General features: G+C 42.2%; 1 protein-coding gene across 1 annotated transcript in view; it reads left to right on the top strand.

The window, feature by feature from the left end:
- LOC140716709 (uncharacterized) overlaps nt 1–21120 on the top strand; it is an 82663-nt gene extending 61543 nt beyond the window's left edge. Inside the window, exons 7-11 of the mRNA XM_073029522.1 lie at nt 4417–4552; nt 10397–10436; nt 13723–13761; nt 18275–18453; nt 20034–21120. Coding sequence (XP_072885623.1) covers nt 4417–4552; nt 10397–10436; nt 13723–13761; nt 18275–18430 — 371 coding nt within the window. The 3' untranslated portion in view covers nt 18431–18453; nt 20034–21120. The remainder of the gene's footprint in view (nt 1–4416; nt 4553–10396; nt 10437–13722; nt 13762–18274; nt 18454–20033) is intronic.
- The last annotated feature ends 6065 nt before the right edge of the window (nt 21121–27185 follow it).

Genomic DNA, 27185 nt, shown 5'->3' with positions numbered 1-27185 from the left:
ACTCCAAGATAGGACGCAGTTTTCAAGCAACTAATAATATCTCCAAAACTAGGAATAGGAAGGGAAGGAGGAATTTGGGAGAATTACAATCACCCATAGTTGGAATTGCAGGTTGATGGTACTTGGTTCTAATGGACAATGTCCAAGGGTTTTATAGGTGGTACAGTGACTCACCTGGTGGAGCCACTGCCTCACAGTGTCAAACACCTGCAATCATAGAATTGCACAACATAGGAGCTGGGCATTTGGTCCAACTGGTCCATGCCAACCAGTAGGCACCTACCTGTATTAACTTCATCACCCAGATCTTTAGGTCCTATTACCTAAGTGATTCAAGTGGTCATCTAGTCACTTCTTAAATGTTGTCTGTACCCACCCTCAGTGGAAAAAGCCTGCTTGCGTTTACCCTTTCGATACCCCTCTGAATTTTATATACCTCTATCAAATCTCCCTTCTTACACTCTTGGGAATAAACTCCTAACCTATTCAACCTTTCCCTGTAACTCAGGTCCTCAAGTCCCAGCAATATTTTTGTAAAACTTCCCTGTACTCTTTCAATCTTATTGACACCTTTCCTGTGGGAATTGCACACAGTACTACAAATTTGGTCTCACCAACATCTTCAACGTAACAACCCATCTCCTGTAGTCAATACTCTGATTTATGAAGGTCAATGTGCAAAAAGCTTTCTATACGACCTAATCTACCTGTGTTACCACTTTTTACCTTTCCGCACCAATCTCCTGCCTTCTCTCCATATCCCTTCATGCCCTGACCAATCAAGAATCTATCAATCTCTGCCTTAAATATACACAAAAACTTGGGCTCCATAGCTGCCTGTGGCAAACGAATTCCACAGACTCACCACTCTTTGGCTAAAGAAAATCCTGTTCATCTCTGTTCCAAAAGGATGTCCTTCTATTCTGAGGCTGTGTCCTTTGGTCATAGACTCTCCCACCAGAAGAAACATCCTCTCAACATCCACTCTACACCATTTGATAGGTTTCAATAAGGTCACTACTCATTCTTCTGAATTCTAGTGAATACAGGCACAGAGCCATCAAACGATCTTCATATGACAAGCCATTCAATCCTGGAATCATTTTTTGTGAACCCCCTTTGAACCCTCTCCAGTTTCATCACATCCTTTCTATGATAAGGGACCCAAAGCTGCTCACAATGCTCCAAGTGAGGCCTCACCAGTGCTTTATAAAGTCTCAACATTACATCCTTGCTTTTATATTCTAGTCCTCTTGAAATGAATGCTAACATTGCATTTGCCTTCCTCACCACAGACTCAACCTACAAAGTAACCTTTAGGGAATCCTGCACAAGCATTCCCAAGTCCCATTGTGTCTCAATTTTTTGTATTTTCTCTCCATTTAGAAAATAATCAACCCTTTTATTTCTTCTACCAAAGTGCATGACCATACACTTCCCGACACTGTATTCCATCTGCCACTTCTTTGTCCATTTTCCTTATCTGTCAGAGCCCTTCTGTAGCCTCTCTACTTCCTCAAAACTACCAGTCCTTCCACTTCATATCAACTGCAAACCTTGCAACAAAGCCATCAACTCCATCATCTAAATCATTGACATATAACGTAAAAAGTATCAGTCCCAACACAAATCCCTGTGGAACACCACTAGTCACCAGCAGCCAGCCAGAAAAGGCTCCCTTTGTTCCCATTCTTTGCCTCCTGCCAATCAGACAGACAGAGAGACAGACATACTTTATTGATCCCGAGAGAAATTGGGTTTCGTTACAGCCGCACCAACCAAGAATAGTGTAGAAATAGAGCAATATAAAACCATAGATAATTAAATAATAATAAATTAATCATGCCAAGTGGAAATCAGTCCAGGACCAGCCTATTGGCTCAGGGTGTCTGACAGTCCGAGGGAGGAGTTGTAAAGTTTGATGGCCACAGGCAGGAATGACTTCCTATGACGCTCAGTGTTGCATCTCGGTGGAAGGAGTCTCTGGCTGAATGTACTCCTGTGCCTAACCAGTACATTATGGAGTGGATGGGAGACATTGTCCAAGATGGCATGCAACTTGGACAGCATCCTATATATCCTACAAGAATTTGACTTCTGATAATTGCAGACTTCTGGAATTTGATTTCTACATAAAAGGTTAAAGACAATGATGGTATATTTTCTAAATTTGCAGATCATAAAAAGATAGGCAGGAAAGTAAGTTGTGAAGCAGATACTCTGAGACGACAAGATACACTCAGTGGCCACTTTATTAGGTGCGGGGACGGAACCCAGTGTGGTTTTCTGCTGCTGTAGCCCATCCATTTCAAGCTTCAATCTGTTGCATGTTCAGAGATGCTCTTCTGCACATCACTGTTGTAACGTGTAGTTATTTGAGTTACGATTGCCTTCCTGTCAGCTTGAACCAGTCTGGCCATTCTCCTCTGACCTCTCTCATTAACAAGGTGTTTTCACCCACAGAACTGCCACTCACTGGATGTTATTTTGCTTTTCACACAATTCTCTGTAAACTCTGGAGACTGTTGTGTGTGAAAATTCCAGTTCAGCAGTTTCTGAGACATTCAAACCACCCTGTCTGTCACCAACAATCGTTCCACAGTCAAAGTCACTTAGATCACATTTCTTCCCCATTCTGATGTTTGGTCTGAACACCAACTGAACCTTTCGACCTTCCAATGGTTCCCCTCCTTCTTCACTTTCTTCCATGATTTACTGTTCCCTCCTATCAAATTCTTTTCTTCTTCACCCCTTTGCCTTTCCACCCATCCCCTCCCTGCTTCTTACTTCAACCCAACACCCACCCACCTTCCCCCCTCACTTGGTTTTACCTATCACCTGCCAGCTTGTAGTCTTCCCCTCCCCCACCTTCTTATTTTGGCTCTTGCCCCCTTTCCTTCCAGTCCTGATGAAGGGTCATGGCCCAACATGTCAACTGTTTATTCCCCTCAATAGATGCTGTCTGACCTTCTGAGTTCCTCCAGCATTTTATGTGTGTCACTCTGGATATCCAGTAGCTACAGAATCTCTTGTATTTACCATCCATGTACCTGTCCAATGTCTTTTAAATGCTGTTATTGCACTTGCTTCAGCCACTCCCTCTAGAGAGTCATTGAAGAAGATCTTGTTAAGAAAGGCACAAATATTTGATAAGCAATGGAGCTGAAATTTACTGTTGGTAGAAGAAATTCAAGAGTGAAGCTCACAATGAAGATAATTAAGTGGAAGAAGAAGTTTGGAGGGTTCTGTGGGCTTTTCCTGCTCCTAGTTTATTTGTCTGTGTGAGTCTGTGAGTGCCATAAATTATTCTGAAACCCTACATCCTTCAATTTCTTTCACTTCTCTCTTGACATCTATGCCTTCAAGTGCCTTGGCTAAGAGCTATGGAATTTCTTTCTTAAAACGCCTGACCTTTTCTTCCACATCTTCTTAACTTATTCTTAAAGCATCTCAGACCAAACAACTGGGCACCTGTCCTATTTATGTGAATTAATGCCTAATTTTATTCCATGTTCATTTAAATCATGTTGGACTGTTGTGCCTATAATATGTAAACCAGAAAAATCAAAATCAGACTTAATATCACCTGTATGTGTTGTGAAACTTGTTGTTTATGTGTCAGCAGTACGATGCAATGCATATCAATAGAGAAAATATATAATATACTTACTGTAATTCACATTTTTAAATTAAATAAGTAATGCAAAATAGAAATTTAAAAAATAATGAGGTAGTGCTCATGGGTTTAATGTGTTTTCAGAAATTGGATGGCAGAGAGGAAGAAGCTGATCCTGAATTGTTGAGTGTGTAAATTGTTGAGAGTGAATCCATCAGGCTTCTGTACCTTCTTCCTGATTGAGGACCTCCAGCACCCAGGGCATGCCCACTGTTACCAACAGGTAGGAGGTACAGAAGCCTGAAGGCACACACTCAGTGATTCAGGAACAGCTTCTTACCCTCTGCCATCCAATTCCTAAATGGACATTGAACCCTTGAACACAACCTCACTTTTTAAATATATATTATTTCTGTTTTATGCCCTTTTTATCTATTCAATATACTTATACTGTAATTTATTTATTTATTTATTTATTTATTTATTTATTATTATTTTATTGTTTTTCTTTTATATTATTTATTACATTGAACTGCTGCTGCTAAGTTAACAAATTTCACGACACATGCCGGTGATAATAAACCCGATTCTGATTCTGATTCCGATGATGGAGCTGACTAAGTTTACAACTCTCTGCAGCTTACTTCGATCCTATGCAGTACCCTACCCAACTACCACCTGATGGTGATGCATGAGGAAGATAAAATGGTTGCCGAAAAATTTGCCAATTTAAATTATTGCAACAGAATCATCGCCACACCTGTACATGTCTAAATATAGTCACATTTCTTGCATTATAGATTTGTCAAGTGACGATGATGCATCCTCTTACAAGTGGAAGATTGGAATTTGCTTGGGTGTCACTGGATTGGTCCTCTTCATTATAATTTTAATTATATGTTTGATACTGAAAGTGAAAACCAAATTCCAAAACAGGTAAATTTCAGAAATTACATTTAAACTACTTCGTAATTAAATAGTGTCTGCAAACAGATACAGAGTACCAAGCAACAGAGTGAGCTGCCCCCAGCACATCCTTGATGTGTTGGTTGTTAAGGCAAATGACACAGTTCACCATATGTTTCGATATACATATGATAAGCAAGAATCTTGATTTTGTTTTGGTAACAAAAGTAAACAAACTACTCACAGGTTAGTTGCTAGCACATTTGACCACCCTTTCTGCTACCAGAGACATCAGTGGTGGACTATAGACTTGTGGAAAGTGGGAATTATGCACTTGATAATTTGCATATGATCTCTCAGCTTCGTGCCTGGGAGGTGGCAAGTAGGAAATTTTGGAAAAATATATAGTAACTGGGGTAAGTGTTTGAATTATTTCACTTGTTTGTTTTTCATTGTGTTTTGCTTGTTTTATTTTTTAATGTCATTTTAAGTTGCTTAAATCTATTTGAATAATTTAGAAATCTTTGACAATCAGAGAAAATTAAAATGATTCAAAGGACTTTGATACGAAAAAACTGCCTCAAGTCATCAGGGCTTTCTGGGGACAGGGTTTTTACCTCAGGTTGCCTGAGGCCCATTTGCCTCTCAGAGACACTCGGTTTTGCAGAATGGCTTGTAGCTGTGGAGGCTCAGCTTGTTCATCTTCTGGATCAGGAAATGGCAAGTGTAGGTTGGCAGGCATCAGGGGCAGGGTTCAATCTCACATGATCTGTGCCATTTTGCTCTCGTATTCTTAAACAACTGTCCACTGACACATGCTCTCACTCCCAATCAGTATTCTGACAAATTACAGTTCTCACTTCTATAGAAAAATGTTGGTGTTTCAAGGGGAACTTGATGCATTAAGAACTATACAATCAAATTATTTATCTAGTCTTCCCATGCATCTAGAAACTGATAAAATCAAATGTAGAGCTGATTCTGCACCACACCCAGTTACATTGACGTCAATAATGAAAAAGTTTAGACAGACTAGGAAATAGGTATTCCACCAAAGCATGTGGACTTACTGCCCAGTGAGTTAAGTTATAATCACCCCATTTGAGTTGCCAACTATTGCTATCCATGTCAGAATGGGTCTGTCATCCTTAATGAACTTTTGAAACTTTATAATACCATCTGCTGTTCTTGGTGTCTTTAACTACACCACATTATGGAAAGTGAAGCAACATGTATTTCTGTGAAATGATCTAATCTCTTGTCTGTCTTGTGATCTCACACTTGTGGTTATCTCATTGAATTGGCTTTAAGAAAACAGTGGTTAAAAATATGGCAAGCTTCCTTTTATAGACCTAGGAGTAGAATATAAAAGGCTCTTGTAACTCCTTGTCAATGGCAGCAGTGAGAAGAGAGCATGGTCTGGATGGTGGGGATCCTTGATAATGGATGCTGTTTTCTTGTGACAGCGCTCCTTGTAGATATGCTCAATGGTAGGACGGGAATTTCCTATGATGGACTGGGCCATATCCACAACTTTTTGTAGGATTTTCTGTTCTTGGGCATTGTTGTTTCCATACCAGGCTGTGTTGCAGCCAGTCAGGACCCTGGTGCTATTTGCCTTAACTCTGATCAGGTGCCATTCAACCTCTGACTATACGGACAGAAGTAAAAGTAGGGTATTCAGCCTCTGAAGCCCATTCTACCATTTAATAAGATCATGGCTGACTTGATTGTAATCTCAGCTCAACATGTCTGTCTGTCTGTGATGATCTTTCAATTCCTCCCAGCCTTGCCTATCAAGATCCAATGTATATATCTCGGCCTTGAAAACTACTCAAAGATTGATGACGACAACACCTAACATCAAGGATTCCCATTTCTGGCTCATGCTCTCTTCTCACTGCTACCATCAGCCTGAAGTCCCACACCACCGGGTTCAGGAACAGCTACTTTCCTACAACCATCAGATTCTTGAACCAATCTCTACAACCCTATTCCAAAGAACACTAAGGACCACCTCTTGCGCTACCATGGGCTTATTTCTAATTATGCTTGTGCATTATTGTAAGCAACACACACAAAATGCTGGAGGGACTCAGCAGGCCAGGCAGCATCTGTGGAAAAGAGTACAGTCGACGTTTCAGTACAACCCCTGCTGAAGGGTCTTGGACTGAAACATTGACTGTACTCTTTTAAATAGATACTGTCTGGTCTACTGAGACCCTCCAGCATTTTGTGTGTGTTGCTTGGATTTCCAGCATCCGCAGAATTTCTCTTGCTTTTTGCCTTATCGTCTTGATTTGCACAGTCTTTCTCTTCACTGTCTGATATAATTTATGTAGAATTTTGTATAATTTATATTCTGTGTGTTTTTTCTACCTGTGTGCCTGTGCTGCTGCTGTAGGCACAGTTTTCTTTGTAGCTGTACCTCACCATAACTGTGCACATGACAAGTCCCCAGGGTCAGAGGGTTTGAACTGCCACCACCACATACTAGATCAGGATCGAACCCAGGTAGCTGGAGCTGCGTGGTAGGAGCAGAAACTGCCTACCATGGTGCCACTTAGTCTTAAGATCTTTGTTTCAATTGCCCTTCACACCTACGTGATGACTTAAATTAACTCTCAGTTTAAAGATTACACACTTGTTTTTAACCTCTCCAGTATCTTGACTTTCCCTATCTCTGTAATCTCCTCCAGTCTTTATTTCTTTCTTTTTAAATCGTTTTATTAATTTTCAAATACATAGGCATAGATGAAGGGTTTCGGCCCGAAACGTTGTCACTACCTCCTCCCATAGATGCTGTCTGGCCTGCTGAGTTCTGCCAGCATTTTGTGTTTTTATTTAGTAATACAGAGAGATTGGGAATACATAGTTAATAAACAGTATATACAAGTATAAGCTATAGATAACACAAATGTACTAAGCCTCCCAAACTCTTAATGTAATTAAACATGGTAGAAAACAAACATTAAAAAAAACCCAAATTAGAAATTAAAAAAAACTAAACTAAACTAAACAAAGCTGGGTTATTATATTACATCGGATACAATCAATAATGTCAATAACTCCGCTCCTCTATCCAAATATTTAAGGATAATAAAAAGGATTCGGAAAAGGTCAAGTTACATCATATAAAAGTGTTGAATAGATGGTCTCCAAGTTTCTTCGAATTTAACCGAAGGGTCAAAAGTGACACTTCTGATTTTTTCTAAATTTAAACAAGATATAGTTTGGGAAAACCATTGGAATGTAATAGGAGGATTAATCTATTTCCAATTCAATAAAATGGATCTTCTGGCCATTAATGTAACAAATGCAATCATCCGACGATCTGAAGAGGATAGACAACTATGTTCCACCATTGGTAAGCCAAAAATTGCAGTAATAGGATGAGGATAGAGCCATAGAAACATAGAACCATAGAACACTACAGCACAGTACAGGCCCTTCAGCCCTCCATGTTGTGCCGACCCATATAATCCTTTTAAAAAAAGTACTAAACCCACACTACCCCGTAACCCTCCATTTGTCTTTCATCCATGTGCCTGTCCAAGAGGCTCTTAAATACCCCTAATGTTTTAGCCTCCACCACCATCCCTGGCAAGTCATTCCAGGCACCCACAACCCTCTGTGTAAAGAAACTTACCCCTGATGTCTCCCCTAAACTTCCCTCCCTTAATTTTGTACATATGCCCTCTGGTGTTTGCTATTGGTGCTCTGGGAAACAGGTACTGACTATCCACCCTATCTATGCCTCTCATAATCTTGTAGACCTCTATCAAGTCCCCTCTCATTCTTCTACACTCCAAAGAGAAAAGTCCCAGCTCTGCTAACCTGGCTTCATATGACTTGTTCTCCAAACCAGGCAACATCCTGGTAAATCTCCTCTGCACCCTCTCCATAGCTTCCACATCCTTCCTATAATGAGGTGACCAGAATTGAACACAATACTCTAAGTGAGGTCTCACCAGCGATTTGTAGAGTTGCAACATGACCTCTCTACTCTTGAACTCAATTCCCCTGTTAATGAAGCCTAGCATCCAATAGGCCTTCTTAACTATCCTATCAACCTGTGCAGTGACCTTAAGGGATGTATGGATTTGAACCCCAAGGTCCCTTTGTTCATCCACACTCTTAAGTAACTGACCATTAATCCTGTACTCAGTCTTCTGGTTTGTCCTTCCAAAATGCATCACCTCACACTTGTCCGGATTGAACTCCATCTGCCATTTTTCTGCCCAACTCTGCAGCCTGTCTATATCCTCTTGGAACCTTTGACAACCTACAGTTCCATCCAAAACTCCTCCAATCTTCATGTCATCCACAAACTTACTCACCCATCCTTCCGCCTCTACATCCAGGTCATTTATAAAAAAATTTATAATTTATAAAAATTATAAAAACCAAATGCTCGTATCCTTAAGAATCCTTTCCAGTAGTTTGCATACCACTACTGACATACAGTGGTAGTTTGCACACCACTGACATAAGACTCACCGGTCTACAGTACCCAGGTTTCTCCCTATTACCTTTTTTAAACAAGGGAACGACATTTGCCATTCTCCAGTCCACCGGCACTTCCCCTGCAGCATTGATGTAAATCAATACTCAAAACAGTTGAAATAATATCAAAATCTTTCCAATATTTCTCCAAAAGAGGGCATCCTCCAGTCTTATAACCTCCAAGATACAGTATGTACTCTCTAATTTTGGCATCTTTGCTTTTAACTTCCAAGGTCCCAAGTTCTGGAATTTGTTCTCTAGCTCTATGCCTTTCTAATTCTTTCTTTCTGTCCTTGGAATTTAGCAATGGCCACCCTAATGGGCATCTACACTGATGTTTCTGAATGTGGCAGTGCAAATTTTTGTTTAATATTATTACAGGGAAGCACATTGTGGTGTTCATTGTTTAAACAACTGATGGTGTGCGTGTTTTCCATTTTGTTGCATGAGGAGAAGGGGCTTGCGGGTTGATGTTCTTGTTCTGTTAGTTTTTTTGTACAGGGGAGGGGGTCTGGAGGGGTTGATGTTCTTGTTGCATTTTATGTAAGGGAGGGGTGTTGAAGATTGGGATTTCTGCTCTTTTTTTGTGCAGGAGTGGGGTGGCTTTGAAGTTTCTCTCTGAACAATGTTTATGTTCTTTCTTTGTTTCGTGGCTATCTGGAGAAGATGAATCTGAGAGTTGGAAATGGATACATACTTTGACAATAAATGAACCTTTGGTAATGTAGTTCTTCTGCATAAAAGTTAAGCTCCAAGAAACATCACTGACAATGTCCCTACCACCTATGCAGGGTGGTGAATGCTTTGGCTACAATGAAAACATCAAGCTCTAAGCAGAGTATAGAAGAAATGAAAGTGGTATCATGCTATGGCTCCTGACAACTGGAGACAGAAGAGTCAGTGATAGAGCAAAACCATTGTCTTAAGATTTAAAGATTAGCTTTATTTGTCACATGTACATCAAAGCATCGAAACATACATTAAAATGCATCATTGGCATCAACAACCAACACAGTTTGAAGATGTGCTGGGGGCAGCTCACAAGTGTCGCCATTCTTCCAGGACCAACACAGCATGCCCACAACCTGCTTAAACCTGTACGTCTTTGGAATGTGGGAGGAACCTGGAGCACCCAGAGGAAACCCACACAGTCACAGGCAGAATGTACAAGCTCCTTACAGGTAACAGTGGGAATTGAGTTCTGACTGCTGATCACTGGCGCTATAGAGTGTTGCGCTAACCGCTATGCTACTGTGCCACCCTAGACATTTGCTCTAGAAATCCGCCATGTAAAATAAGTACATTTTGTGCACACCATCTGCATCAAAAATAGCGCTCAGTAACAATCGTTTTCTGTTATTTTTCTAGGACAGTGGTGAATGATTCAGTTCAGACTATGGAATATCAAGTAAGTTTTTGTAAAATGAAATATACGTACTGAGAACCAGTTTCAATTGCTCGGTACAAGATCACAGAAGAGAAAACACGAGGAAATCTGCAGATGCTGGAAATTCAAACAACAACACACACAAAATGCTGGTAGAACACAGCAGGCTAGGCAGCATCTATAGGGAGAAGCGCTGTCGACGTTTCAGGCTGAGACCCTTCGTCAGGACTAACCGAAAGGAATGATAGTAAGAGATTTGAAAGTAGTGGGGGGAGGGGGAAATGCAAAATGATAGGAGAAGACCGGAGGGGGTGGGATGAAGCTAAGAGCTGGAAAGGTGATTGGCGAAAGTGACACAGAGCTGGAGAAGGGAAAGGATCATGGGACGGGAGGCCTCGGGAGAAAGAAAGGGGGGGGGGGAGCACCAGAGGGAGATGGAGAACAGGCAAACAACTAAATATGTCAGGGATGGGGTAAGAAGGGGAGGAGGGGCATTAACGGAAGTTAGAGAAGTCAATGTTCATGCCATCAGGTTGGAGGCTACCCAGCCGGTATATAAGGTGTTGTTCTTCCAACCTGAGTTTGGATTCATTTTGACAATAGAGGAGGCCATGGATAGACATATCAGAATGGGAATGGGACGTGAAATTAAAATGTGTGGCCACCTGGAGATCCTGCTTTTTCTGGTGGACTGAGCGTAGGTGTTCCGCGAAACGGTCTCCCAGTCTGCGTCGGGTCTCACCAATATATAAAAGGCCACACCGGGAGCACCAGACGCAGTATACCACACCAGCCGACTCACAGGTGAAGTGTCGTCTCACCTGGAAGGACTGTCTGGGGCCCTGAATGGTGGTGAGGGAGGAAGTGTAAGGGCAGGTGTAGCACTTGTTCCGTTTACAAGGATAAGTGCCAGGAGGGAGATCTCCTGCCAGGAGTTTTCTCCGTAACTTCCGCCACCTCCAACGGGATCCCACTACCAAACACATTTTTCCCTCCCCCCTCTTTCTGCTTTTTGCAGGGATCGCTCCCTACGCGACTCCCTTGTCCACTCATCCCCCCATCCCTTTCCACCGATCTCCCGAATGAGGGACTTGTCCAAGATGTCCTTCAGTGATGCTGGTAGATAAGTGCCATGGTGTGCACTGCCAATATCAGAGCGAAGACTCCCATGTAGAGACAGAAACAAGAGCTTATACAGAGGTAGCTCAACCAAGTGACACCGTGAGACAAATCATTCTCATGAGGACCCTCCGATTGGAGCTAATTGGATTTAGTGTGAAGTGGACAGCGAGGAAGATTATCAAAGCTTGCAGCGGGATCTGGACCAGCTGGAAAAATTAGCTGAAAAATGCCAGATGGCATTTAATACAGACTAGTGCGAGGTGTTGCACTTTGGGAGGACCAACCAGGGTAGGTCTTACACAGTGAGCAGTGGGGCACTGAGGAGTGTGGTGGAACAGAGGGATCCTGGAATCCAGGTCCATAATTCCTTGAGAATGGTATCACAGGTAGATAGGGTCATAAAGAAAGCTTTTGGCACATTGGCCTTCATAAATCAATGTATTGAGTACAGGAGTCGGGATGTTATGTTGAAATTGTACAAGACATTATTGAGGCCTAATTTGGAGGTTGAAAGGGATAGGACTTTATTCCTTAGAACGTAGAAGATTGAGGGGGAGATTTGATTGAGGTGTACAAAATTTTGAGGTGTATAGGTAGTGTAAATACAAGTACGTTTTTTCCACTGAGGTTGGGATGAGACTACAACTAGAGGTCATGGGTTAAGGGTGAAAGGCGAGATGTTTCAGGGTAACGTGAGTGGGAATGTCTTCACTCGGAGGGTGGTGAGAGTGTGGAACAAGCTTCTAGCAGAAGTAGCGGATGCAGGTTTGATTTCAACAATTAAGAGAAGTTTGGATAGGTACGTGGATGGGAGGGGTATGGAGGGCTATGGTCCCGGTGCAGGTTGATGGGACTCAGCAGATTAATGGATTGGCGTGAAGTAGATGGACCAAAGGGGCTGTTTCTGTGCTGTGATGTTCTTTGATTTTATGATTTCTATGACTGCAGACAATAGGTTTTCTAGACCACAGAGTTTTACATGTCCAGAGTCATGGCAAACTTGACACTGTTCAAATCTAAACTGTGAATGTCATCAGATCATTCAATTATGGGGAAGTGACTTTACCTATCTGAATATTCCCAGAGGTTCAGAGAAGTACATCTGTCCAGGATTTTCTCTCCCGAGCTCAGGAGCCTGAAGTCCACTGAGCATTGCAACTAAGATCATATAATTTAACAGCAAAGCAAAATTATGCTGAAAATGAAAGCCCAACATATATTTAACATAGGATTAAATTCAGCACCTATGGAGAGGAATGAACACTCGACATTTCGGGCTAAGACCTTTCACCAGTTCCTTCATCAACATTGACCATTCATTCGCCTCCACAGATGATGAGTTCCTCCATCATTTTGCGTGTGTTACTCTGGAGTTCCCTCATCTGGAGAATCTCTTGGGTTTTATTTGTAAAACAAAGTTATAATTGAAAAGGTGAAATTAAATTATAAATTGCAGCATCAATATTCCAGAACTTTGGAATCTTAATGTTTCTAAACCTCCCCAGTCTATGTTATTTCAATTAAAATTAGCTTCAGGGATGTGTAATGCTTAAAGTAAATGTTCATAATTCTAGCATAATTTCACTGTCCAGTTCGAGTCCCAGATTTGTATTGAGAAATTTCTACATGGAGAGCATTCTAACTGGCTACTGCACAGGATTGAAGAAAGCTGCAGAGAGTTGTAAACTTAAGTCAGCTCCATCATGGGTACTAGCCTCCGTAGTATCCAGGACATCTTCAACGGCCTGTGCATCAGAAAGGCAGGTCCATCATTAAAGACCCCCACCACCCAGGACATGCTCACTTCTCAATGCTACCACCTGGAAGGGAGTACAGAAGCCTGAAGGCACACACTCAGCAAGTCAGGAATAGCTTCTTCCCCTCTGCCATCCGATTTCTAAATGGACATTAAATCCATGATCTCACTACTTTTTATTTCCTCTTTTTTGCACTACTTAATGTAACTATTTGATATATATTTACTGTAATTCACAGTTTTTTCTCTGTATTATCATGAATTGCATTGTTCTGTGGCTGCCAGGTTAACAAATTTCACGACGTATGCCAGTGATAATAAACCTGATTCTGATTCCTGAGTTAGGATATGTTACACCATCCTAACTGGATAATAGCGGGCTAGTCATGTAAAATTATACCTGACGTTTCTTTTCATCTTGTACTCTAGGACAACATCATATACTCCACATTACAGAGCACTGATCAGGTACAGTAATCATCATATTCTCCACTGTTTTCTAGCCTGAGGCAATACAGAATTGCAATGCAAGTGATATTTATAAGGCATTATCTGCACATTGACAAATAGATTACTAACTTGTTAATAATGCCCTTCCCTTGGACAACACAGGTGGCGTGGAGAGGGGAGACTTGCAGCTTGGGCAACTGCTGGTCTTCCATAAAAAAAACCTTGCTTGCGCCCTGGAAACTTTCCAAGGTGCAAATGCATGGTCTATCGAGACTAACGGAGGCCTACACTACACACACTAACTTGTTAACAGTGCTTCCATTTTGAACGCTCACTGGTTAGTACCCTACTGTATAAATTCTATATAAATTCATCTGATTGGGCTGTGCAGTGCTCAGTGGGGAACCTGGGTACAAGACACCCTGGTATTTACCCCTGTCATCCCGTTACAGTGATGGTAAACCCTTTCTCTTCCCACCGTTGTATGTCATGGTGCTGGGAGCCTGGGGATTGGGAAGTTGACCTGAACCCCTGCCCTTCACTCTGCTCTGCCAGCACCATGGATACCAGAATCCTGGAGCGAATCCCTCCTCTCTGCTGCCACCCCGGCATCAGTGAATTGCCTATGACCTGCTGCCTGTGAGTGGATTATATGTCAGCTCTTCACTGATTTGCAGGACTCAGAGACGCATGCTATGCTGGGGCAGTCAGAGATCTGATGTCCGCAAGTTCACTGGAGGCTGGATGTGTGTGGCCTGCCCTGGAGTTGGAGGACTGTCTGTACGTGAGTGGGTGGGTGGATGCGAGAGAAGAAAGGGGCTTGTTTTGTGTTTGTTTTGTTGCTGTTCTGCTAAACATTGTGACCATCAGACACTTGCAGGCTGTTCCCAGCACATCCTTAGGTGGTGTTAGCTGTTAATGCAAACAATGCATTTCACTCTGTTATAATGATTCACTGCTTAATAATAATGATCAGTGAGGCACAGAGGGAATCTGTATTTACTGACCAGTACCTTTATTGTCTCAACTAAAAAGCACATGGGTTCATGACCGTGTACCTGCGTGCATGCCCACTAGGGTTCCCTGACCCTCCATGACAGGTCAATGAAGAGAAAAGGTATTACCCAGGAAAAGAGTTGACACTTCCTCATGGACCCGCTTCATTCTCCACGTGCCCGAGGAGCACCCCCCCATCCATGATGGCTGGTCTCTGGAGTGTTGTCACTGCTTTGCATTTGAAGCTCCTTACTTTTAAACACTCATTATCAGTTCAAATGTTGTGTTTCCATGTCGTTGGTTCGAGGTCATCTGACTGACCTGATTGGCTCTGGTCCAGGGCTCAACCGGTATTGTTCTACGGTCATTGCCGTCACCCTCGTGCCTTTTGTTCTTTTCAACTCTGACTGGTTCAAACCAGTCAAACCAGGTGACCCAGACACTGAGCCTAATGAGATCACAGATTACTCCTCCTGCAAGCCTGTCACTTTAAATAAGAAATAGCTACTTGCCTGAGAATGGTCTCAGCTTTAGCAGGTCATTAGCTGAAACTTCTTGTGTCCATATTCAATTGCTATGATCAAGTTATCCCAGAGCAAGGATCAGTTCACCAAACAGTTCACAAAATAGTGGCTGCAAGAACATTCTCACAAAATGGCCTCCTCCATTTCTGTTCACTGATTGTACTTCTTTCTGGTCAACATGTGTCAATGGACATGTGATAAATGAATCTGAATCTGAATGGTGAAAGCAGGCCGTTACCAGCACCTGCTCCACGTGTTACCGACCACCTGAACCCTTTGCACTTCTCTCGTCAGCTGCTGGTGGATGTGGTGAAACCTGGAACCTCACTTTGCTGTGCCTCATTGCACAGCTCTCCCTGGCCCCTAGACTTCTCCATGGTAACAAGCACATTGGTACCCACTGACATTGCAAAAGACCATGCAAGGGAGATAAATCCTGTTACAAATTAATGATAGCCAAACCACACACAAAATGGTCTTCATGTCCATAGTATCACAGACGGAAAGCAAGCTTGTATTTTGGGCCACCAATTAGATAACCCCACATATTACATACAATTTGATTGCCTTGTAGATAAATGTTTAATTGCACAATTTTTGTCCAGAGCCATGCCAAAATAGCCATTATTTAAATCTTGAGGCCCTCCATTTGTCATGGTCGACCATTGATATTGCATCCCAGCAGTCTGCGTGGTACACAAGCTAGTACACAGTCCAAGGCAGTCTAATATGGAGAGCAAGCTGTTGCCCTTGTAGCAGGTTCATCCTCTCCACACAATTGATGAATCCAAAGAAAAGGCAGAGGCCAATACAGTTTGCCACCAGCAGTGTCGAAAAAGTAGTCCGCATCGAACTCGATGTAGGTCTGCCTTAGGGACTCCAGCTCCAGATTTTTCCTGTGGAAGCTTTCCCCCTAAGTGGGTATAACCGTAAGACAGTGGAACTTTGAGACCTAGTTTTCCTTCTCCTAGAAGAGCTGCCAACCATGGCAGACGAGCCCCAACTGCTGGAAGCAACTGGTTTTCAAACACTGGTAACTCACCTTTGCTCCTTCTCCTGTCAGTAGAAACGGTTCACTGGGTTTAGTAGCTAAGCCACAGGTGAAGACCAGGAGCTGGACCGGGTTGTCAGAGGCTATTTGAGATGCATGCCATTGGGAGCATTTAATAGGTTGTGGGAACCTATCCACACTACCTACCCCAGCAATGACAACCTTAAGAGAATAAGGAATTATTTAAATATAAACCAAATATTCAGTTGTAGGACAATTTCATTTATTCCAAAGCCCATCTGCATGGAGCAGCACGGTAGTGTAACATTTATCATAACTCTTTACAGTGTCAGCGATCAGTTCAATTCCCACTGTGGTCTTGTAAGGAGTTTGTACATTCTCTCCGTGACTACATGGGTTTCCTCCTACAGAGATGTACGGGTTAGGGTTAGGGTAAGTAAGCTGTGGTGTGGCAATATCTGTGGGTTGCCTACAACACATATTCGGATTGTGTTGGTCATTGACACAAAATTTCACTGTATGTTTTGATGTACATGTGATAAATAAGCTAATCATTAATCTTAATATCTCTGGAAGTCCATTTGACTCAGGAGCTTGAAGTCCAATGAGAACTGCAGCTAAGAGCAGACAATTCATCACTGAGGCAAAATTATACTGAAAATGGATTTGGACTATGGACTATGGACTTTTTCAGCCTTACGGTTTTTATATTCTGTGTTTTTGCCTATTCTTTCTCATTGTGTTTTAGTGCGGGGAGGGGGATTTGGGGTTGATGTTCTTGTTGCATTCTGTGTAGGGGGAGTTGATAATTGTGCTGCCATTCTTTTTTGTACAGGGGGGTGGGTTAGCTGTTTCTCTCTGAACTGGTTTCCATGGTTTTCTTTGTTTCATGGCTGTCTGGAGAAGAAGACACTTGGAGTTGGATACTGCATACGTGCTTTGATAATAAATGTACCTTTGAACCCTTTTCAACCTTTGAAAGCGGAATCTATACTGAACATTGCATTAAGCTCAGCACAATGTGTACAAAAATGTAAATAAATAGATAAGATTAATTTCTAAACTGCAAGAGCAACATTCCAGATTGAAGGCCTAGTTTATTGTCATATGCAAAAAACATGAACGCACAGGTACAATGAAAAACTTGTAGCAGCATCACAGGCACATAGCATCAGATAAACAGCATTCACAAGAAAAACATCAATTAAACTGCCTTTACAAGAAATAATACAATTAGAATGAAAAAATTTATTATATACAAAGTACCCAGGATACCTTCAAGAAGTGGTGTCTCAGAAAGGCAATGTCCGTTATTAATGACCCCCAGCACCCAGGGCATGCCCTTTTCTCACTCTTACCATCAGGGAGGAGGTACAGAAGCCTGAAGGCTCACACTCAGTGATTCAGGAACAGCTTCTTCCCCTCTGCCATCTGATTCCTAAATGGACAATGAACCCATGGAAACTACCTTACTTTTTTAAAATATATACAGAAGTATTTCTGTTTTTTGCATGATTTTTAACCTATTCAATATATGTATATTGTATAAAGATAAAGTAAACAAGATTTACTTATTTATTATTGTAATTTTATTATTTTCTTCTTTTTTATGTATTGCATTGAACTGCTGCTACTAAGTTAACAAATTTGATGTCACATGCTGGTGATAATAAACCTGATTCTGATATCTCTGCCATTTCAATCTGAATTAGCGACAAGAAAATTAAATACACAACATAGTGATGTCTTTAAGATTTATTATTAATTCTAATGATTCCCACCTCTCAGTGAGATAATTAGAGCCCAAGTTTTGTATTGAGAAACCTGATCTCAGCTAGGCATGCAACCATCCATCCCACTGTGAAGTTGTGCACTCTGACTGGGAAGTTGGTTGGATAAATAATTAACGTGTGCACTATCCTAACAGGTTAATAGCATGTTATTGTATTTTAATCAAGCAAAATTAAACAATGTTTTATTTTCTTACCCTGCACCTTAGGATATTACATACTCCACAATACAATCAATTGGTCAGGATGCCTTGTACACTACTCTGCAGGAACACAAGGCGATAGAGAAATGCGATCAACCTGTTATTTGCACTCCACAATCTTGGTGCTTCACACAGAGTGCTGATTCAGTACAAGACTTTTAGATCTCCAGTCCGAACACTCACAGGTATGTACCTTCCTGTGCTTTGCAGTTGATGATCACTACTCAGGCTCAGGCTGCACACTGCTGGGCAGGGAACCTGGCACAACCCCTTTCGCTCAAGTGACAATGAACCACACCCCATTTGAGCTTGTTACCATTGAAGAAACTCTGGCCTGGTGGGAACTGTGAAGCCAGAAAGAAAGGGAGACGGCAGCCCCTATCACCCCTAGTAGAGTGTGTTGAGAGAAATGGTCTGTCAACGTGTGGAGCAAATGCTACTTGGCCCCAGCACCCTGTCTCCCTCTCTTGTCATTTGGCTCCACAGCTCTCTCTGGTTGTCTGTCTGTGGTAAGAAGATGAACAACAGTGGCCACTGGAGGCCAGGGACTTGGAACAGCTGCTGTTGAGCCGTGGGTGATTCACTCCCAGGTGATTTCAGTTGAGAGGCCATTCAACCATGTTTTAAGCTCAGTGACACACGGAATGCTCTTTGGCCTGAATCATGAACTCTTGTTCATGAAATGATAATGTCAGTAATTCAGAGAGCTGATGAGCCTGTCATGGATTATGCAGAACATAAACATTGAGCATATGAGTATTCAGGTTTGGATAATCCAGGGAGGGATGACCTGACCCAGTCTTCCTGAAAATGCTAAAGGAAGACTGGAGCTCAGCCCAGGAAGTTTTAGATTTGGGGATAGCAGTGGGATCGATCTACTTTACAACAGTATCATGGGCCGGTGAGATAGACCAGAGGAGGGGGAAGAGAAGTCGTAATGTGGCTGTAGTGGATGCAGCTGCTGGAATAGATGTGTGAGGGTGGAGATGATTTGTTACAGCTGCAGCTTGTCAGGCCATGGCTGGAGGCAGTGGCTGAAAAGTGAGCAAAGTGTGAAAAATCAGTCAGCAAAGCACAGGCAGAATCCACAGCAGTGCCTCCTCTTTCCAATTTGAATACTGACCAGTGAAGATCCTACCCTGGGGATAGACACACCGAGTAAGGCAGGTGTTATCACAGGCTCAGGGAAAGGACAAATAACATGGAGAAGACAGAGACAGCGAACATGTGTGACTCACAGAGCAGATGAGCCGATACAAAGAGACAGCAGGGAGGAGGGACAGGGCGATGTCTGGGAATCGTGTCAGGAAGTCCCAAGGGAAGGGGCCAAGCACAGTCAGGAGCCATTAGAGCAGAAAGGAAATGAGTGGGCAGACTTCAGTGTGAGGAGGGCGACGGAAAAACAAGAAGCAACAAAAATCATAAGTATACAAAAAGAACCAACTGCCAATTTGGTAAGATTACATGGAGACGTGAAGGACCACAGTAACTAGGGTAAAGTGTTGAAGGACCAAGCAAAACAACAGCAGAACATTTCTGGTCAGAGAGAGTCGGAGGGAAAGGAGATACTCCTCCCACAGCCGGATGACCAAGTCATGGTGAGGGTGCTGCCTGAAAGGCCAGGGTTTGCCCCCAGGTGGATAGGACCACAGATGGTACTCTTAACAAATGATGCTTGTGTTTGTGTGCAGACTCAGTGAGGCAGCTAGTGGAAACACTGGACTCAGGTTGAACCGCACAACTCACTTTCTTGTTGCCCTCACAGACAGAGTACTCAGTAAAAGAGTCATTGCAGAAAACCCAAGTGATGAACACCAACTGGCTGCAGAGCTGATTGAAGCAGACCCAGGGCAAACACGAAGGCAGAAGATACTGAGAGCGTGATAGAAAGCCGTGAAGAGCAAGTTAAAGTGTAGTAGTAATGGTACTTTGTTGTGAAGGCTGGTTGCTGAAGGTAGATGATTAATTATACAGTATAAAATAGAAAAAAATATTGGGGAAAATAGATGGGGATGGATCCAAGTGACAACAGAGGCATCAGGTTCCACGACTTCGATGGCATGGCAGACTAAGAAAGAGAAGAAATTGCACACAGCATCTGAAGAATGGGGAGCCTGAATGGGGAGGGAATACAAATGAGCTGGGCCCTTTCAGCAGTCAGGCCAGCAATCGACTGGACAGTTCAGAAGGGGGTGTCACTGGGGACAGGTCTTTGCAGTCATTCAAATAGAGACAACCCCATTCCCTCTTGTGGATCAGTGGGAGAGCCCGTGAGCCTAATACCTTGCTGGTGCCCTGAAAAGAGAGAGATTTAGCTACCAAAGAATGAAACGGTGAAGACAAAGAATATGATTGCTTAGCATCTGGTAGCCATTGGGAATGATATGGTAGATGTAGATGCACATAGAGTAATTGGGAGGGATTCTGAGGCAGGGCATTTTTGCTGCCCTATTTGAGTAGATCCTCCTTAAGTTTGTCCTTTCCAGCTACAAATTTAATTTTAACCAGGGGGGCCAAGAGGAGGGACTGGGAGGGCACTTTTGGGGTTAGCACATACAGCAATTAACTTCAGCAACAAACTTCAGCCACCAATCTTCAAATCTGAACATGGAATGCAGATTAAATTTAAAATGCAGCTCTAAAAACTGGGTTCCTAAGAGCCATGAGCCACAGTTAATTGGAAGACCAGACAATGCTGATTTAAATTCATTTGGGTATCTGTAGTGTGGGTGTGAAGGTTGTGTGTATGTTCAAAGGAAGCATTGTGGATGTATTGTAAATGTGGAATTGTCCTTTGATCTCCAGCATATAAAATGTTGTCAAGCACGCCTCGGAAAGGGGTCTCAATATGATGCCGGCTGTGTCTCAATTGGTCAAATAAAGAGACTGCTTCATTTCTACCAGCTAAGTCTCTCTGGTGACTTTGTTCACACGACAACACCTATATTCTTGCAATTTATTACCTCACATATGCTCATCAACTTGACACAAAGGATAATGTACATTGGACATTTATCATAATTTTCTTTGCAGTGTGGGAAGTTTACACTGTCACACAGCGAATGTGTTAACTTCACAGAGACAGCACCCAAGATCAAAACTGAACCCTCTGCTCGCCAGTCCAGTAGCATTATATTATCTACTTACTTTGGGATACAATTAAATCGACAGATGTACAAAAAGATTTCTTACCATTTGTTCAATTATGTAAAAAATTAATAAAATTAATGTTTCTAATGTAAGAAAGAGCACTTTTGCTATGTAATAATGTTAAAAAACAAAGTCTGCATTTTAAATGTATTGTAACCTTTATGAGATCCCAATAGATTCATTAAGGAATAAAGAATCTTCAATATTGATTTGTTCTGGGAGACATTTGGTTAATAGTACTGTTAGCGGAAATGAGCGATTGAAGAGTCACACATATTGTTAGCAGGGATGAGCTTTGTTCCCTATCTGGTTCCATCCACCTATCGCCCACACACTCTCCCCACTTGGTCCGTCATATCTTCCCTCCCCCACCCACCATTCCTCCCTATAAAACAGTAAGAAATAGGAGCAGAATTAAGCCATTCAGGTCTGCTCCGACATTCCATCGTGGCTGATCCCAGATTCCATGCAACCCCATAATCCTGACTTCTTGCCATTGCCTTCGATGCCCTGATCCATCAGGAAATGATCAGCTTCCACCTTAAATATACCCACAGACTATGCCTCCCCTGCAGGCTGTGGTAGAGCATTCCACAGATTCACTACTTTCTGACTAAAAAAATTTCTCCTTATTGCTGTTCTAAAAGGTCGCCCCAAAATGTTGAGGCTGTGCCTCCTAGTTCTGGATACCTCCACCATAGGAAACATCCTCTCTACATCCACCATATCTAGTCCTCTCAACATTCGGTAGGTTTCAATGAGATACCCGGCATTCTTCTTCATTTCTGCACTCACCATCTTCTATTCTTATCAGGTTCTGTTACCTATGGCCCTTTCTTTGTCTCCAAATTACCTCGGGGCTTCGATGTTTCTATCATTCATTCTATGGGATTTCTTCTTTCGTGGATGTCTGTTAAGAGTACCAATTACTGTATACATTCTCTGATATTAAATAAACCTTTGAACTTTGAACCTCCTGGCCTCTGTTGCCATATATACTCCCTCCCATGCCCATCACCTGCCCATCAACACCTCCTCACCTGGGTGCACCTATCATTTGCCAGCTCTAGCCTCACCCCTCACCCTCACCTCTTTTTACTGCCTATTTCCCTTTCACACTCTCACTCTCAGTCTGAAATGTTGATGATCCCTTTTCCTCCATAGATGCTGCCTGACCCACTGAGTTCCTCTAGCAGCCTCGATCTATGCTGCAGATCCCCGCATCTGTTGTACCTTGTATCATCATTGTATGATTTCTGGTGTGAATTATGCAATCACAAGGGTTGCTGATATCCAAATGACAACATATATGTAGAGGAAAACTGAAAGCTCACATGGGGTTGGTGTTTGAAATAATGAGCTATTTATCTGGAGGCTAGTCAAAGCTGATCTACCTGAGCATGAATTTGGTACAACTTTTACATTCTCGGTTGTTGAGATTACCAGAAAACTACATTTTGGTAACAGAATGGTGGCTGCAGGAAGACTTGGTTAAGTACAGACTAGGTCCTGATTACAAAATAAAATGATTATCCACAGTGAATCCAATTTTCTATAACGATGGCTGCACACTATAACATAATTAATGAGGTTCCTGAAACATGGGCGTTGTTGCTGCATTCCATGTCTCTACTTCTAGACTTTGTCTGTGGTTCCCTGTTACCACATTAGCACAATCCCCATCCCTATTTACCAGTTACCTCATTATTCTTTCCTTGACAACAACATAAACATCATTTTTCACTTTCAATAGATTTCTAGTTAAAATGTAACTAAGTTTTACAACTTCACAGTGCTGATGATGAGCACTTATTTCAGTGAATGACTCCATTAGGAGGAACTCCAGGGTGTTCAGGTTGGAGAATCACAACTCTGCTATATGTGACAGGGTAGGACTTCACTCTCAGTGACTTCCAGTGACTGCACTCATAGATGCAGCAATGGCTGCTCATTTGTTCTCTTCCCAAAATTTACTTCCACCGTAGGCTGGCTGCTTTTTTACTCAAAATTGTCATAACTTAATAAGAAATGTAAGTACTGCTTGTTACGTTGTCATACAAAATCAAAGTTCAAAGTTTAAAGTACATATATGTTACCATGAAATTTCACTTCTTGCAGACAATCACGGTAGAACAAAAAAAACAATAGAATCAATTAAAAATGGCACGCAAATAAGAATGCAAAAGAAGGCAAGTTGAGCAAATACAATAATAAATAAATAAATAATACTCAGAATCGCAGTTGTAGAGACCTTGAAAGTGAGTCTATAGGTTGTGGAATCAGTTCTGATTTGAGTTGAGGTGAGTGAAGTTATCCTTGCTGGTTCAGGAGCCTGATGGTTGAGGAGTAATAACTGTTCCTGAACCTGTTGGTGTGGGACCTAAGGCACCTGTACCTCCTTCCTCGTGGGAGCAACAATATCTTAGGTCTAGCACATAAGTGCAAATACAAAGAAAGAACAGCAGCACCTCTGCTCCCTTAGAAGTTTGCAAAGATATGACATGACATCTAAAACTTGGGCAAACTTCTATAGGCATGTGGTGGAGAGTATATTGACTGGTTGCATCATGGCCCAGTATGGAAACACCAATGCCCTTGAATGGAAAGTCCTACAAAAATTAGTGTATACAGCCCAGTTCATCACAGGTAAAGCCCTCCCCACCATTGAGCACATCTACATGGAGCGCTATAGTGTGGGGGGCAAAGGAAAGGTGGATGGTCTGAATAAATATTTTCTATCAGTCTTCACAGTGGATGACACTAGCAGTATGCAGGAAGTTCAAGAGTGTCAGGGGGCAGAAGTGTGAGAAGTTATCATTATTAGGGAGAAGATGCTTGGGAAACTGAAAGGTCTGAAAGTAGATAAGTCACCTAGACTGGAAGGACTACACCCCAGGATTCTGAAAGAGATAGCTGAAGAGATTGTGGAGGCATTAGCAATGATCTTTCAAGAATCACTAGATTCTGGAATGGTTCTGGAGGACTAGAAAATTGCAAATGTCACTCCACACTTCAAAAAGGGAGGGAGGCAGATGAAAGCAAATTATAGGCCAGTTAGTCTGATCTTAGTGGTTGAGAAGATTGTGACATTGATTGTTAAGGATGTGGGTTTGGGGTACATAGAGGGTCATGATAAAATAGGCTGTGGTCAGCAAGGTTTCCTTAAGAGAAAACCTTGCTAGACACATCCGTTAGAATTCTTTGAAGAAATAACAAGCAGGATAGACAAAGAGTAATCGGTTGATGTTATGTACTTGGATTTTCAGAAGGCCTTTGACAGGGTGTCATACATAAGGCTGCTTAACAAGATAAGACCCAATGGTATTACAGGTAGGGTATTAGCATGGATAGAGAAGTAGCTGATTGGCAGGAGACAAAGAGTGGGAATGAAGGGAGCCTTTTCTAATTGGCTGTCAGTGACTAGTGGTCAGTATTGGGCCTGGTGTTTTTATATTGTATGTCAATGATTTGGATTTGCTTTGTGGCCAAGTTTGCGGATGATATGAAGATATGAGAGGGGCTGGGAGTGTCAAGGAAGCAGAGATCCTGCAGAAGGACTTGGACCGATTAGGGGAACAGGCAAAGAAGTGGTAAATGGAATATAGTGTCGGGAAGTGTATGGAGTGCACTTTGGTAGAAGGAATAAAAGCATAGACAATTTTCCAAAAGGGGAGGAAATTGAAAAATCAGAGCTGCAAACGGACCTCAGAGTCCTTGTGCAGGATTCCCTAAAGGTTAGTTTGCAGGTTGAGTCTGTGGTGAGGAAGTCAAATGCAATGTTAGCATTAATTTCAAGAAGCCCAGAATATAAAAACAAGGATGTAATGTTAAGGCTTTATAAGGCACAGGTGAAGCCTCACTTGGGGTATTGTGAGTAGTTTTGGGCTCCTTATCTAAGAAAGGATGTGCTGACATAGATCAGAATCAGGTTTGATATCACTGGCATATGGCGGCAGCAGTACATTGCAATACATAATAATAAAAAAACTCTAAATTACAGTCAATATAAATATTTAAAAATTTAAATGAAATAAATAGTACAAAAAGAGAAAAATATATAGTGAGGAAGTGTTCATGGGTTCAATGTCCATTCAGAAATCTGATTGCAGAGGGGAAGGAGCTGTTCCTGAATCATTAAGTATTCAGGCTCCAGTACCTCCTTCCTGATGGTCGGAATGAGAAGAGGGAGTGTCCTGGGAGATGGGGGTCATTAATGATGGATGCCACCTTTTTGAGACATCGCTCCTTGAAGATGTCCTGGATGCTGGGAAGGCTAATGCCGGTGATGGTGCTGACTGAGTTCACAGCTTTCTGCAGCTTATTTCAATCCTGTGCAGTGATCCCCACCTCCCCATACCAGCCCATACTAGACGGTAATGCAGCCAGTTGGAATATTCTCCATGGTACATCTGTAGAAATTTGAGAGTGTCTTTGGTGACAAACCAAATCTCCTCAAACTCCAAATGAAATATGGCCACTGTCATGCCTTGTTTATAACTGCATCAATATGTTGGGCCCAGGATAGATCCTCAGAGATGTTGATTTAGTAGATATACTTCCTGTCTCTTTGCTCCATACTCCAATTCAGTAGGTGGCAGTAATGCACCTTATGTTGGTCTGCCCACTGCTGTTCCACTTTATAAGAAGATAATTAATACCTTAAGTATTATAATGCAGCAGAGCAAGGGTTCGATGTGCTATTGCTAACAACAAAAGTAAAAATATCGAATTTAGAGATGCATTGAAGCTTGTAAACATGTAACACAAGAAATTCTGCAGATGCAGGAAATCCAGAGTAACACACACAAAATGCTGGAGGAACTCAACAGGTCAGGCAGCATCTATGGAGAGGAATAAATAAATAGTCGACGTTTCAGGCCGAGACACTTCATCAGGACTGGAAATGAAGGGGGAAGATGCCAGAATAAGAAGGTGGGGAAAGGGGAAGGAGGACAAGCTAGGAGGCGACAGGTGAAGCCAGGTGGGTGGGGGAGGGAGGCGATAACCAGAAAAGGTAAAAGACTGGAGAAGAAGGAATCCAGTGGGAGAGGAGAGAGGACCACTGGAGAAAGAGAAGGGGGAGGGGCACCGGGGGAGGTGATAGGCAGGTGAGAAAAGGTAAGGGGGGTGTAGAATGGGGAAGGGGGGAAAAAACTACTGGAGGTTGAGAAATCCATCAGGTTGGAGGCTATCTAGAGAGAATATAAGGTGTTGCTCCTCCAAACTGAGAGCGCCTCATTGTGCCAGAAGAGGAGACCATGGGCTGACATATCAGAACAGGAATGGGGATAGAAATAGAAATGGTTGGCCACTGGGAAATTCCACTTTTTGCAGATGGAGTGGAGGTGCTCGACAAAGCGGTTCCCCAATCTATGTTAGGTCTCACCAGTGTAGAGGAGGTCACATCAGGAGCACCAGGTGCAGTAGATGACCCCAACAGATTCACAAGTATCTGTTATTCCGTAGTGTAAATTTAGAAATTATTATTTTGACCACAGAATTGTTTAGAATTTCAATTGGATATTTTTAATTCTGTAGAATGAGTAGTAATGTGCATTTGGAACTTCATGAAATTCACAATGTACTGTGTTGTGCACTTTTGTCTGTAGGTATGTTGTTTCATTTAGCAGCATACAGGTATAAACTTGAACTTGAGGAGTGTATGTGAGCGAGTGCGTAGGAAAAGGACTTGTCTTGCTGTTATTTTGTTTTAATTGAACTTTGAACTGAAACATTGACTCTGTTTCTCTTTCCACAGAGGCTGCCT

Source organism: Hemitrygon akajei, chromosome 26 (assembly GCF_048418815.1).
Source record: "Hemitrygon akajei chromosome 26, sHemAka1.3, whole genome shotgun sequence".
Taxonomy (NCBI): domain Eukaryota; kingdom Metazoa; phylum Chordata; class Chondrichthyes; order Myliobatiformes; family Dasyatidae; genus Hemitrygon; species Hemitrygon akajei.
The sequence above is the reverse complement of the archived record's forward strand: the minus strand, read 5'-3'. Positions and strand labels throughout refer to the sequence as shown.